At 38.8% G+C, this 16,240-nt stretch overlaps 1 protein-coding gene across 1 annotated transcript; it reads left to right on the top strand.

Annotated features, from left to right (window-relative positions):
- The first annotated feature begins 5,170 nt into the window (after positions 1-5,170).
- cunh1orf52 (chromosome unknown C1orf52 homolog) lies at positions 5,171-10,055 on the top strand. Its single transcript, XM_051377974.1, has 3 exons — positions 5,171-5,626; positions 6,369-6,579; positions 8,538-10,055. Exons 1-3 carry the CDS (start codon positions 5,327-5,329, stop codon positions 8,690-8,692), a joined length of 666 nt encoding a protein of 221 aa, XP_051233934.1. The 5' UTR covers positions 5,171-5,326; the 3' UTR covers positions 8,693-10,055.
- Positions 10,056-16,240: the final 6,185 nt, after the last annotated feature.

The following is a 16,240-nucleotide window of genomic DNA, read 5'->3' as shown; positions in this document are numbered from 1 at the left end:
TCCAAAATACAAAAAACTAACCCAAGCATAAAGACCCCGTCCACGTCCACTGAATATAGACAATGAACTTGACATGACCGTGTGGGCCCTCCTTATTAACCTTTTTAAGGTCACTATTCTAACTCCTGTGTTATCCCGTTACATCAACAGAGCTTGAGGTCAAAGGTCACATCAGTGGCATCAGCCAGAGGTTTCAACAACTCCAGTATTCTGTTAAATTTAAACTCTTATAGTTTACATTCATATGAGCACATTTAAGTGAAAATCAGTGACTAAGACTGACTGGATTGCACCTTGGATTAAATAGCTTCATTGTGCCAGAAGGGTCTGTAACACAATTTCAGGAACAAATCTGGCCTGCATTGTTTATCTGTTGGTTAAAAAAAAAGAGTGAAAACTTCCATCTGGGTTTAACAAGCACATCACCAAACCACTTTTTTTTTAATTCTCCAGGTGTTGTTTGGTAACTTCAAGATGGACTGTGGGTATAATTATCCAAAACATAAACAGGACTTCAACAATTAGGATCCAAAGATGCTCAGAATGACCCAATGTGCCTTCAACAAAACATATGAGGAGATTTTATGCCTTCTCTCAGCAAATAGGGGTTAATTTGTTGGGAAAGTCCTAGTTAGCTTGAATTAGAGTCTCACTCTTAGAAGTTGTAGAAAAGTTAAAAAGGGAGAGAAAACATCAGCCCACTGCTGTATTTGCTGACACTGAGTAAACTAACCCACTGATATGCTGTCACAGATGTGTCCTGACCTGAGCTAAGCCAATGCATAAAATAAAGACATTCAAGATATTATGAATGGCTAAATTAAACAGAGACGTGGAGAGGTGTGGCCTTTCACCTCCATGGGGAATTTCTCACATCATGGTCAGCCTCTGCAGAGACTGAAGAAAAAATTTAAGCCAAAGGAAAGAGCCATTTGTACCGGATACAGGACAGTATCCTCCCTCCTGCTATCCTCCCTTTTTTCCCCAGATTGCATCCCCAAGCTGGTCAAAAGACAAAAATATGATTAGAAAAACAACTCACATTCATCATAAAACTTCAGTTCATATGAGAGGAGCTGGAGTATAATGCTGTCCTAGTAGTATGTTGGACTGGTAAGAGGAAAACTAGCTATCTTGTAGGAGAACTGCAGTAAGAAGAGTTAAAAATAACTACTTGTTATGAAAATTATTTAGAATCAATTTTCTTGATGTAAGTGAAACAATCTGGCACATTTGGCCTTGTTTCAATTCAGGGACTGGGACTGGGAAGAAGTGGAATTATCTCACCGCATCAATTGTTTTAAAACACATACATTCTGAATGCCGAAGCAGAGAACAAATTGATTTTATTTATTTATTCAATTACAGTGAAACTGGACAGTGGGAATAAAAGAAAACAGGGTACAACCTCTAGAAGCTTGGTTCCAAGAATCTGTAGTCACATCCGCAGCCGGTTTATTTTAAAGGGTAGGGATTTGTAGAAAGGACTTACATAAGAAGACAGTGAAGGGTTCCTTTTAGTCATTAGCTCTGGCTGAAAGAGAAATGTCAATATCAGTCAACCTCAGAGCTAAAATAGCTTAAAATATAACACAGATTTAACTTTGGAGAGGAGAGAAGAGGAGAAAGTGTGTATCACCTGCCAGCCTTTGGCTTGCTCAGAAGTTACAACATGACACTGTGTCATTAGCTGGCAACAAACATGAGCAGTGTAAAACTCCACAGGGAATAAACAGGGGTTGCAATCGTACGAAATATATCCTGACAGTCATACCCATCCCTGTTTTAGGCTCATTTATGTTTTCAAAAGGACAAAAGAGGATTTCTGAGGCTGCAGCCAGCTTATATTAGACCTTACAGATGATCAAAGACATTGTTTAATTCAGGTTATATATTAGACCTTACAAATGATCAAAGACATTGTTTAATTCAGGTTATATTCTAGTATATTTCATCTCTGTTGGTAGCAAGGTGTTAGTTAGTCATTTGTCAGAATTAAGTTGCCACCCTTGCTAGTTATTCTGTATCTGTTCATAGTACAAAGATCACTCAACAACAACTCATTTTAGAGCTATTACTAATACTGCCACTGCTGGTAATTAATTATGATATTCCAGCTACTACAGTAAAGAAGACATGGTTAAGATAAATTAAGTGATTTATCACAACAGGGAAGACATTTCTTGGGCCTATACTGAAAGAAATGCAAATATTTTTCTGCACATGAACTTTTACCTTCAGGATCTGTTAGGACTGGACTTCCAGTAAATCTCTGCACAGATCTGACCTCCAGCTCACCTAAAAATGCAAAACATCTCATTTGAAGCATCTGTATTGTTATTTCTGTGCATGGAGGGAGGGACAAGAAGAAAAGGAGGAAGGGCGAGAGAAATTGTGGGCAGTATATTTTGTAGATTTATGTTTGCTTGTCTACCCTGTGCATTTTAGTCTGTATTTGACCTGTGCATGAGAGCAAATGGTGGCCCCTCTAAGTCTGGCAGACTTAAGAAAACCCACGACAGACTTTTTAATATTTAGGTTCTCCAAACAGCACTAAATCATTAGCTGAAGTGATGTGACCGGGAAGAGGTGATGGTCTGAACCCTTCGGTGTTTTGAGGGTGGTATAAGTGTTGGTTTGAGACTCTGATGATGTCATGAGATTCTCGTAAATTTAATGGGGGAAAAAAATAAAGGATCTTCACTGGATGAACATCTTTGAGTGGTTCCGTAAACATGAAGCATGTTGTATAAAGTTTAAACCAGAGTAGACAATAATCAGACCACAGACTCTCTGTGTTCAGTTCCTGTCAGCTCCTCACTACTTTTTATTTTGGGATGGCTCATTGTCTCACTTGTGTGACTATACTGCACTCTAGTGGTCCAAACATGTTAACGACTTTGCCGGCTTGGGTTTCTTTTAAAAACTCCATGAACTCTAACACATTGAATATACCTGATCACAAATGTATTTTATTTGATATATTATAGGCTATTTTCTTTAAAAATGTAAATAATATAAAATCATGCACTTTAAATGAGGAAACTGCATCAAAATGTTCATCTTTATTTTCATTTCCATATATACATATATTGCGTTTTGAATAAAAACAGGTGTAAAACAGGGCAGGTGGGTGAGAAAGGTGAGTAGGTTAGTCTACAACACAGCTCAGACCAGGCAATGCAGCAGTCTCTCCTCTGCAGGCCATAAAAACATGTATTAAGTGTCTAAGACATATTTGTGTAATCATAGTTATATAACCTGGGCTATCAGAATATGTTTGCTGCAGTGATGTCACATTAATGCATAAATAGTTATATAACAAAAGAAAAAACAAAACGGAAATTGAATCTCAGAAATGTATTCAAATCAATTAGCTCAGGCTATAAATACTGTGGTGTGAGGCATTTGTTTATGATACATACTTTACTATACAAATAAATTATGAATAAATAAAATAATTGTTCAGTTGTTTAGGAAAACTTATTTTCATTTCATTTTGATGTCAGCACAACTTGAAAAAATGAATAGCTTAACAGTGACATCTGGAGGCTATTTGGGCTGCAACTGAAGCATGACTGCCATGCAAGCCTCACTGCCAAGTTTTATGGAAGCACTGTTGAATGACTATATCTTTAAATCATGAGCACTGACCAAGCAGCTGTTTGCAGACAAATATATTATTATTATTCATATTAAAACAGTTTGTTCTCCTAAAAAAGTACTTGAAGCTCAGTACCAGCAGTATAATTATCTTGTTTTGTTTTTACTGGTTTGCTTTGGTGCAATGAGATCAACTCTAAGAAATGCTGCACTTGCAGAATCGGGAGAAATCCCACAAGAGTTTAGAAGGGGACAAAAGTGTATTAGCTTTTTGGATTCTTCTGAGAGGATGTGGAGATGAAAACCTCACCAAAAGTGTATTAAATTATTGTTGGGAGCATAATTGATTCAAGGGAAATGGTTTCGATTGGAAAATAACAAGTAAAGCCGAACTCCCATAGTCAAAGAAGCAATGTCAACCCCATGGCTTTTTCCTGAAGCAAACCTTAAAATCATGGAGTTAAAGAAAAATTGGATGCAAAGTGAAAGAGTGTGCAAAGATATAATTTTTTACAATTATCTACAGATATTTACTGAAGCAGAATATAGACTAGGAGTCTATATTACAAAAATTCAAATATATTTAGGAAATAGAATATCGAATAAATGATCCGTTTATACAGCCGAGAAGATGGCTGTAATTATTGGTCTTCAGTGGGTGGAAGAAGTGAAGCGAGACAGGGTAGTAATGTGTATTGACTCTGCAGCAGCTCTGTTAAGTTTGCAGTCTGTGAAGTCAATTAGGGAAGATTTAAAGTTAGAAATGTTTCTATAGAATTCAGAGATTGGGGATAGATGTTAGATTTTGTTGGGTACCTGCACATGTGGGAATTAAGGGTAGTGAATTTGCAGACAGGATGGCAAAAAGAGCACTAAATATGAGGCATATAATGGACATTTCACTTTGGAAAAAGCACTATTCAAAAACAAAATATCTGAAAATTTGGGGAGAAAAGGAAACAGTAAGAGTAGAACATACTGCTAAAGCAAATAGTGTTAAAAGAAGGAATATCTAGACTAAGATTTGATCATACATTGGTTTAAATAAGACATTATTTTTATTGGGTAAGGGGAATAGAGGTAATAATAGAATCAGAATCAGGTTTATTGCCCATAAAGGTTTTCACATAAAAGGAATTTGCCTTCGTAAGCTGGTGCATAACAATTAAACACAGAAACAGAAATGTGCAAAAGAAAATTGACTGGAGAATCTGCAAGTTAGCAGTGTGACATATAACGATATTTGCAATGTGCAAAGATAAAATCAGAAGAAAAGAGCATTAATTTAACATATATTCATGAATGTCTGCACTGCAATATAAGTGAAAATGTTTACTGCGCTGTATAAGAGAGAGTAAAACTACAACAAAGGGTGAGTGATGCTGGACGAGGAGGGGATTTAGAAGGGATGTCTATTTATTTATGTATTTTTATTCATAGACTAAATGTACATTTAACCAGAGCTGGGTCTACATACTCCGGGACGGTAGGTGGCGGTAAACACCTGTAAATTGAGATTGCAATCCACCAAAAAAATTGCGACAGTCTTTACCACACCATCCAACCGCTTTACGACCACTTTGGAGGCTGATTCAAAATGGAGTAGAGCTTAGAGAAACTGAATCAGATCCCGCAGCTTTATCTTCATCTTTCCCGTCGTGTATTCCTTTAACAGGTCGGTACTCCAAATAAAAACAAGAAGCTCCTGCAAAAAAAAAAAAAAATGGCCGAGGAAAAGAAGACAGGCTCCTTGGGTTTCTTCTCGAGCTACGACGATTTGAGCGACAGCAGCGACAGCAGCGACTCAGACGAGGAGGGAGAAAGTCGAAAGAAGAGACCGGGGACAGACGCTCCGGCAGGCGGAGCTCAGTCCTCCCAACACGGGACCAAGCGAGCGGCCGGTGGAGCTCCTTTACCCAAACCCGCCGAGCTGTTCGGCTCCGTGTCCAAGCCGGCTTTCCTCTACAATCCCCTGAATAAGGAGATAGACTGGGAGAGCCTCACGGTCAAAGCTCCGGAAGAGGTAAACATCCCAGGTAGACAGAGATATACGGATAACAGGAAAAACCTCCGGGTTTGAGTCATTGGTGCGGGTAGCAGGTCGGGTTGATGGGATTGAATGGCGATTAACCCTCGTTATCCCAGTTCACGTAATGGAAATAGGACAGAGTTTCTGATATGTAGTCAGTCAATAATTATATAATGAGGGAAACACATAGAGATTATCCACTTGACAAACAGTTCAAATAGATTTCCAGGAAACTATATTTCTGCTTACTAACGTATTTGTGTCAGTAGTGCTGCAGTTATTTAATATTTTCATTGTCCATTTATCTGTTCATCATTATTACTATTACTATTACTATTATTATTATTAGTAGTAGTAGTAGTTGTAGTAGTATTTTGATTTGGCCATTAATTGATCAGTCCCCCCAAAAAGATGTGGTTGGCATCTTCATATGTCTTGTATTGTCTTAAACCCAAAGATATTCAATTTACCATCACATAAAACTAAAAAGCAGCTAATTGACATATTTAAGAAGCGAAAACCGGTGACTGTTTGGCTTTTTGGAGCGATAAGTGACTTGAGAAATCAGTCAATTATCATAATTGTTGTGGTTTTAATGTCCATCGACTAATCGATTGACTGGCTGTGTTGTGATCTACATCTTACTCCTCTGAGTTACAGCTCATCTAAACCTCTCCTTTGTCACTTTCTCTGAGCCAGTTGTCCTCATCTTTTTGTTTCTCCCACTCACTTGCAGCCTGCCAGAGAGTTTAAGCCGTGGAAGACAAACGCTGTACCCCCTCCTGATAGCTACACCTCAGAGCCAGAGAAGAAGAAGGGACCTCCCCCGGGCATGGACATGGCCATAAAGTGGTCTAATGTGTATGAGGACAATGGGGAAGATGCACCACAGCCTTACACTGGCAACGCCCGGTTCTTACCCACAGAGGAGCAACCCTCCGACTCAGGTTAGTCTGTGTCAGATGTTGAGCTCATTGATGTTTTATCCTATGTCCTATTACATGTTGATGCTGATTATGTTGTTAGTGGTTTTTAACACATACTAAAAATAAATGTATATCAAGCAAAAGCCAACACCCCACATAAAAGGTTTAAGTGATTTTGGAGACGTCTGTTTAGGTTTGGTCTCAACATTGGTAGGGACACAATAACTCACCCACTAGTTCATTCAGTCAATTCAATTCAATTTTATTTGTAAAGCGCCAATTCATAACAGAAGTTATCTCAGGACACTTTTCAAATAGAGCAGGTCTAGACCGAACTCTTTAAAACATTAATTACAGAGACCCAACAGTACCACCATGAGCAAGCACTTGGAGACAAGGGCAAGGAAAAACTGCCTGTTAAAAGGCAGAAACCTAGGACAGATCCTCCGGCTCTAGGTGGGTGGTCGTCTGTCTCGACCAGTTGGGGTGAGAGAGAGAGCGACAGACAGACAGACAGACAGGTGCACAGCAACAACAGTATTGGCAATGACAATCCAGCAGCACCATGGCAGGAGGCTCCACCAGGATCGACAAGAACCTGCAGACAGAAAGCACAAGAACTCCGGGGAAGAAGTGAAGTTAGTAACATGCATTAATGGGACATGAATGAGTGCAGAAAGAGAGAGAGGAAGAGAGGAGCTCAGTGCACCATGGGAAATCCCCGATAGTCTAGGCCTATAGCGCATAACTAAGGGATGGTTCGGACTCACCTGATCCAGCCCTAACTATAAGCTTTATCAGAGGAATGTCTTAAGCCTACTCTTGAATGTGGAGAGGTGTCTGCCTCCAGAACCACAACTGGAAGCTGGTTCCACAGGAGAGGAGCTTGGTAACTGAAGGCTCTGGCTCCTGTTCTACTTTTAGAGACTATAGGAACCAAGTAGCCCAGCATTCAGAACGTGTGTTCTAGAGGGTAATAGGGTACTATGAGCTCTTTAAGATATGAAGGGGCCTGACCATGAAGAGCTGTATAGGTGAGGGGAGGATTTAATTTATTCTACATTTTACAGGGAGCCAATGCAGAGTAGCTGTACGGAGAGATGTGATCTCTTTTCTAGTTCCTGTGTGTCTGCTGCAGCTTCTGAAATAATTGGCTTTTAATGGATTTATTGTTAGTTCTGTTTCCTTTGGAGAGTTTCATCTTTCCTGTCAAGTTTATAACTACAGTTTCTAGTTTTGCTGCTTAAATGTCCTACAGTATGTTGCAGTGACATTACTGCGTGCATGGAAACATTTTAAAATGATTTGAAAGCAGCCTTTCTAATCATTAAAGTAACGGAAACTCTCTTCCAAATTGCTAGGCTAAAATGGACACAAGCCCTAAAGGTACTCTTTCTAAATCAAAGAATACATTTATTTATCAGAACACTCACATAAAAACATTAGCAAAGCACAAAATATCTTTTTTTAAGTGTCAAAATCAGCAGGGGGAGAAGCGTAGAAACAGCTGCTTGTGGCTGGTAGCGCTCTCTCTCTCTCTCTCTCTCTCTCTCTCTCTCTCTTCTTTTCTTTTCTTTTCTTTTCTTTTCTGTCTCTGAGCTTCACTCCAAAGATGTGGCGCTGAAATATTGCCGGGACAATTCTGTCATCCTAAAATATTGGTTGAAACATATCCATGTACAAACCTGTACCCTTTTCCAACTAAAGCCTGAAAAAACGACCTGTTCCCTGGTGATTAGCGAATGGACTGAGCTATAAAACCCAGGGCAGTGTCAGTGGTACCCAAAGATGTAAAACACAGCTGCATCACTCCACCCATCTTGGTGGGAAAGGGGATGTAGGTAGCCATAAAATTACTAAACAAGCACAAACAAAACAAAAACTTAAGCTTTGTACCTGCGCAGAAATAGCGTCTATCGTTGATAGCGTGCTGTTGAGTAATCTTTATTTCCCTCTCTCCGCTCCACACCGCCGACCAGATGATGAATCCGATAAGGGAGACCTGTCTTCCAAGAAACGTAGAGTGGAGACCTTCCAGCAGAAGGAGAAGAGGAAGAGGGAAATGGGACAAGCTACCTCCGACAAGAATTTCGTAGAGGAGGAGAAAAGGATCCTGAGGCAAAATATTGAGTGAGGCCCGAACTGCCTGCAACAAGGAGTCTGTTTCTAATTTAAACATTTTATGTCAGCCGAGAACATTCACAAATATTAGCACAATGGTCCAGTTTGTAGGTAGTATGCTGCGAACGCAAACAGGCATTTTTGCCTGTATGTTGACATAATTTGCAATATTTATACTTGTTTTTGTTTCCAAAGGACTGTCAGCACACTTTAAACAAAAATCATATAGTATATGATAGTCCTGCTGCAATATTTTCAACTTAAGAGCTCAATTTCCAGTACATCCCTGTGGACTATTTTCCAAAGTTAAAGGAAAATTCAGGTGTTTTACAGTCTACGTCATATTTTTGTTTGTTTTTCCAAATAGTTTTGTCCGTCATCCTCACCAGCTCTCTTCCAAGGACACAGGGATGAGGGCTATTACTAGACACAGCTTTACAACATGTACTGGGCATTACCAAACAAGTAATTAGACAGGTTTGGTCCCAGTTTGGCGTCACCTTCGCTTTACTTCCGAACACGCAGTTTTTACAACAAGGTGAAATGAGACTTGTTTAAACCTGCCTGATTGCTCTCGTTTGAGTCCCTGTGTCTCTAGGTCTTTGCAAAGAAGCTGGTTAATAAAATGTTACCCACGACCAATAGGGATGAAGGCCAACACTACGACAAATTACTGAACTTTAAAAGAGAGTTTTGCTTGTTGTGATACATTGCACATAAAGTGTGGTTAGTTTGGCTTTGCCTCCTCTTTGTTTTAATTTAAATGAGCTAAAATAACAGTGACGTCTGGCTGTGGTGCTTTACCCGATCTGTGTTTGTCTTGTATTATATACGAAATATATAATCACTGAAATGACTGTGTTTGTGTTGTGTTAATACAGTGACTTTCCTTCAAAAATGTGATTTTAAAAAATGGCTGTAAATCTGTTGCAATTATAAAATCTTGCTTGTTCTTCCTGCTTATGGGCACTAGATGTCGCCCTTAAGCTACACTAGAATATACTCCCTTCATGTTTGTAGTCAAGTCCACTGGACTTTGTGTAAACTTTGGGCACCCCAAATTACAACCAGGGTCTGTGTATATACGGTTGGTCAGAAAGGGAGTTTGTCTCATCTCAGTTCTCTTGAGATACTTGATGCATACGGACTGTTTGTTCAGTCTCATGTACCTTGTATTACAAAACACTTTTACATCCGTGTGAAATAAAACTTCTTGCATGTTTAGTATATCAGAAGGTGTTTTGAACATTGTACGGTTTTATCAAGCCAGCAGATCTGCTCATTCAGTGTAAACAGATCATTTTATGGTTTGTTTTAAGTGTTATACTATTCATTATAAACTACTTAGGCAATAAAAGGTATTTTACTGGAGGAAACTGTTGTCAGCTGAATTTTATTATTTAAGACATAAGTTCAGAAAGAGCTACAGGAAATTAACTCACCGAAAAGTAAAGCTCAATTATTATTATTATTATTATTAGAATTCATGTAATAGACTATACTCAAATTTCTGTGACCATTGGAGCAAATCTAAGCAGCAAAAAAAGAAAAGTTTCCACTTTGCAACAGCTTAGTGATCAGAGGAATTCCTGACCTATCTGTCACTGTGGGTCGACATGAAATAGTGGTAAATATGCCTCTGATAAAATTCCAGCCTCCAGGTATGTGCCTGGCCTTGTCTGAAATGTGTAACTGGTCCTGCACAATAGCAGCAGACTGATTTTTATCAGCCATATTTACGAACAAATAACTTCTCTCTTCGCACTGACTGTATGAGCAATGACCAGCGGGGTCACATCTATCAGTGTTCAAGAATTACTCACGTTGCCGTCAACCTTGCAGCTGGAAATTTCCCAGAATATAGATGTTGTGCGGGTTTCTATTCTTAGAATCGTGTGGAGAACCTAAATTCCACCTTAGTTTTTGTGTATTGTTTGTTGTGTTGAATTGTCAGTGTCTTTCATACGATATCTAAATCACTCCTGGTCTGTAGCCTCTTTGTATTCTAGGGATCATGTTACCAAAGGAAAGCATTTTTTAGTCCCAGTGGATGTCACACATGGCTGACCTTATCTTCACTTAATAAAAGAGAACATCTTGGTCTTATGTTACGCTTTGTACAATCAGAACATCAGTCACTGAAGTCCTAAAAAGCATATCTCACCTCAACAAAATTCTCAATGTCTAAATAAGGTTTCGGTAGTCACCTTATTGTCACTTATTAACTAAATTGCACAAGGTTTACAATAACTCCAGGTCTGTTTCCTGGTCCAGTCAGGTCTATGAAAAGTGTCAGTCACACTAACCGTTTATCACTGTGACACATTTACTGGAAGGTCAAGACCTCATGATGGCCATTGAGTATTCAGGGACCTTTACTGAGCTGGCTGCCTACAGCTGCTACTATCTGACTTCTGACATTTTCACACAGTCAGCACAATGTCACAGCTTGTATGTAAATTTAGTCCTGGCTGTTGTCTGGTGCTGCAGGGGGCCCAAAGCCAATATAAGACAAATACTTACCCCTATTTTTCTTTAATAGAAAAAGGTTACAAGACTATGAGTCTACAGGCCTGCAAGCGCTGTGAGGCTAAATGCTAACATGCTCACAGTTACAGTGTTAACATGCAGATGATATTTACCAGGTGCAACGTCATGGAGTAGCCTGTTAGCATTTTATCATTAGCTAGTTAGCACTACAAACAGAGAAGAACTGATGGGGCATCATTAGTTTTGCAGGTGTTTCGTCATAACCAATAGTGATGGGACTTACCTCAGCAATAATTAAACTAAACTTTCCAGAATACCATAATTTTACATTATGGTTGGTATGAATACCTTAAATAATGTAAAGAAAACCCATAAACTATTACAGGTGTATTGCACGTTTTATTGGTTTTGACTTACACGGCATAGTGTAAGTCAAAAAATCTCGCCAAGGTTTGGTCTTAATGTTATAATCAAGTGTTTCTGTATAAAATATGTTCATTCTGTTGTGTCTTATATCAGCCTAAATTATAAAAAGAAAGAAAGAATGAAACTGGCTCTAAGATGGGATCGTTCACTTAAAGGAGACAGCTCAATACACAGTATTGAAATTCACAATGAAGATGGTGCTGCTTTGGAAAAGTCACCAAAGTCAGTTGAATTCATCCTCTAGGGACCTTGAATATCTCTAGCAAATTTCATTAAAAACCAGCAATGTCAAACTCATGGCGGCACTATAGAGAAAAAGTCAGGGGACCACCAAAGTAATTGATTCATCATCCTGAGACCATGAATGCCTGAAAAGAATTTCATGGCAGATTTAGTCTGGATCAGCAATGACAGACTGACATTGGAGTCCATAAAGCCACAGCGCAAGCAGAATTTATGAACTGGAACCAGGATGCTGGTTCCACATCAACACACTCACTGACTTGTTGACTTCTCTTCACTCATCAAGGGATGTTTTCTAGAGGCAAACAGTTGTTTTTCACACCAGCAGATCATGCTGATTGTGTGAAACAGATGTTCAGCAGAAAATAAAACCTCTGTGCAGCCGCAGACAAACAGATCCCTCTAACCTGTCATTTGAGCTTTCATTTCAGATGAGAAGAATATTGAGAGCTTAACTATCTATGTATGCTATCACGTTGAAATCATCAAAAATATCAAAATTCCTGCCTGGCTCAGAGGAAACCATCATCTATAAACCACAAGTTCTTCTCTTTTGGTCATATATTGAGCGTGGAGTCAAAGTTTCCAAACAGTGGTGAGACAGTAATATAATATTGTAATTTACAGAAACATTGGGGTACTGGCCACTGATGCAGCTGAATATTTCCAACTGATCCGCCTTGAAGTTGACGTACCAGTTCCATTCCTCTATACCACCCAAGAACAAGTGAAAGGTTTCATCAGATCTTCAGAAAGGAACAGCATCAGAGTGTCAGACAGGATAGTGATTATAGCTGCAAATAACAAGTAAGAACTGGGGATTACAAACTACAAAAAATAGCTAATTTATCACAAGTTTAGGACCTCTTAACAAATCTTAAGAAAATCACTCTTAAAACCCACAACATTGAAACTCATGTACGGTACTTTCCTGTGTGTGTTTTTGGGGTAATTATAGATTATTTGCCATTTCTGTGTACCTTCCTGCACAAATGAAACTGTTATATAATCTGAATACACTGGAGAGCCATTGCCACACAAATGCTAACAAAGTGAATATATCACTTATGTTAAGATATGGAAATCTTCAAGAACTTTAAAAAACATTCATATCATAAAGTAAATGTTTCATTTCAGTAACTCTTCAGATTAATAACTTTGGGACACACTGAGTCCTATCTTGAAGCAAAGTTAACACTTGCAAGTGAGATGATAGCAGCGCAGGGATTTAGTTTCCACACACCGACAGTATGAACATGAAGATAAACTTTTAAGCTGAACATTTTAAGCCAGATCGCATGACTGATACACTCAGAGAAGGGAACGTTCAGAGATGATAAAGAACAGTAGCAAGAGACAAGCAGTCTGACCTCTTGTCATGATAAACATGTCAGAGGTTGTCTGTTGATAATGATGTAGAACAGACTCCAAGACTCTATGCGTGTGTGTGTGTGTGTGTGTGTGTGTGTGTGTGTGTGTGTGTGTGTGTGTGTGTGTGTGTGTGTGTGTGTGTGTGTGTGTTTGTCTCAGAAATGGAGAAATCAGCCAGCGGCGGTCAGCTAAACTGGCTGCTGGTCAATAATGGAGGAGATACTATCTGTGTGAACTATGTTATCCCTTGTCCTATGGTTTACCCATTTGGGATTAAAGGACCAGTGTGAAGGATTGAGTGGCATCTAGTGGTAAAGTTGCAGATTGCAACTAACTCAACGCCACTGGCATCTGTATTTGACAACGTGGGAAGAAGAGTGTGTTGGAGAAACTACGGTGGCTGCTATGAACGCGAAAGACCCTATCTACAGTCAGTGTTTGGTTTGTCCCACCTGGGCTACTGTAGAAACACGGCGGTTCAACCAGTGGTGAACTGCTTATAAATATGCTTAGATTCTTCTAAATATTACACACTGGACCTTTAAGTGGCTACAGCAAGTTGTGTACATAATTAGACCAATTAAAATCAATTCACATAATTGTCAGTACAACTGATTGACAAGTTGGTCATTAATTACCAACGGTCTTGATAATCCATAAATCGTTATTAATAATTTAATAGTTATTTTTCTTGAAAAAATGACAAACATTTGCTGTTTAAAGCCTTTTTCAGGGGAGAACTCATCTTCTTCTAAGAAAATGGGAGAAACTGCAGAATCTTAGGAATTAAGTGCAATGTGGCATGAAGATGATTGACTGAGCTGGATTATTTTGTTCATATACAACACAGTTGTTCTCTGTTTTATGTTGCAGTAAAATGTGTTTTAAACTGCTGGTCTGATGAAAAATGCAATTTCAAGATGTCACCTTGGGGAGGGGGTTCTTCTTCCTGTTTTCTGACAATCAAGAATAAATATACAATAATAATAGAATAGAATAATAATAACTGCAATTTTCTATTTAAGACTTACTTATGTACTTTTTTTTCCTGTGAAAAATGGGAAAGTAACCCTTAGCATACAGTAAACCCAGCCTTATGTATAAACATATGTGTTGCCCCTGGTGACCTGGTCTGTTCTGTTGTTTTATTCTATTTATTTTTCAGTCTTTATGAATTAAAAGCAAAGAAAATACATGACAGACAAGTCCATTACATTTATCTTACACTGATCACAGGGAGATCACTGTTCTTCCCGCCATTATAGACCCTAAACTATTTGATTAGTGAGCATTTTGCTTTTATTTTCACTATGTGCAGCTTCTGTTGAGAGCAGTTTGTCAGTAAAAGTGGTAAAGTGGCTACAGGATAGAGTTTTAGTATCACACAAAAGCCAAGAATGGATGAAATATAATTTTACTGACTTCGAATGCTCAATTTAGCCTCTATGAGTCACTGTGTGTGCTTCAGAGGAACACTTTATTCCAGATGCTACAGTTAGAAAGGCCTTATTTGGTATTTACTTTTGCTTTGCATCTTTATACAACCTCTCACAGACGTTTCAGCCAACATGAGCTAACAGGATATTATGGTTAATATCCCAGCTATCTTATTCAGGTTTATATCTCATGAGATAAGAGTTTAGAAGGGGTCCAGACAAATGGATTTGATGTTTTCTGGCACCAAGTCAAATACTGAATACTTGTGTTTACGATGAGCTGGCTGATATTGGCCTTTTTTATTACAGTTTCGATATTACATGAAGGTTGTATGGGTCATAATGTTTGACCCTAACCTGATAACACAGATGCAGCAAAGCACTGCAAAGCACAATGAATTGTGCTTATTTTCACACTAATCATTTAATTACACTAATTTGTGTACACAAAAGGATTACTTTAACCTGGACTCTATTATTAAAGGGTTTCATTGTCCAGTTTTTGTCTAAATTGTTTTTCCACCCTGACAAGGGTGACTCTCTTGTAAAACAACTGATTCCTTGTTTAATGGAAATAGTCAAATTTGAGCAAAATGCAGCTATTAAACCCATTACTCCAAAGATAAATTGTTCAAAATGTAACTTCCACAAAAACAAAACCCCAACTTTAACAAGCCACTAGTGTGGAAAAGAAATGCAGTGAGTCACAATAAGAGTTCCATTTCGATTTTTTTCTTCTTCAATAGTAAAATATAAGTGAATAGCAATGACAATAATGCAACTCTCTGGAACGTAAAGTTGCAGGCACTTGGTAACCCTACTTTGACAGGGATCATGTAGCCTAATTTATACCCTGAGAAAGGCTTGTGTCCAAGGACATAAATTTAGTTGCGGTGTGCACTGAGAAAAGGGGAAGGCCCATAAACCGGCCAGAGAGAGCCAGAGACACAGAGAGAGGGAACAATGGGCAGCCATCAGGAGGAGAGCCTCAACAGCTGCAAAGCTCCGTATCCCAACACACACTCACATGCACCCACATACACACATATGTATTCTCTCTACTTTTCTTTCTCTCTCTCTTTCTCACACACACACACACACACACACACACACACACACACACACACACACACACACACACACACACACACACACACACACACAGTTTTTCATACACACTGGCTGGGCCATCTGAAAGGGGGCCAGCTAAGCAGATGTTCTGCCACTGGCTTCACAAAGGACGCAAGTGACTGGTGGAGGAAAAAAAAGAAAGAAAAGGGGGACAAGCTTCCTCATTTTCTCCTGCCCTGTTGAGTCAGCATGCAGAGTAACTCTTGACAAGTGCTTATTTGTGTTCATTTAAATCTTTGTTAACTCATTCCATGTTTTGTTTTATTATGTCATTCATACCAGTTTTGCTCGGTAGTGTGATGACACCGACGCAAGATGTGTATTTAAAAGGGTCTAATCAAAGCAAGATAAAGGATAACCTAATGACATTAACCAGAGCACAACAAAGTGTTTACATCCTTTAAATAAAAGTAGCAATACCACAATGTGAAAATACTCTTTTTAATGTCAGTAAATATGCAGAT

This window comes from Dicentrarchus labrax, unplaced genomic scaffold, assembly GCF_905237075.1.
Source record: "Dicentrarchus labrax unplaced genomic scaffold, dlabrax2021, whole genome shotgun sequence".
NCBI lineage: Eukaryota > Metazoa > Chordata > Actinopteri > Moronidae > Dicentrarchus > Dicentrarchus labrax.
Note: the sequence above shows the minus strand (reverse complement) of the source record. Positions and strands in the feature narration are given on the sequence as shown.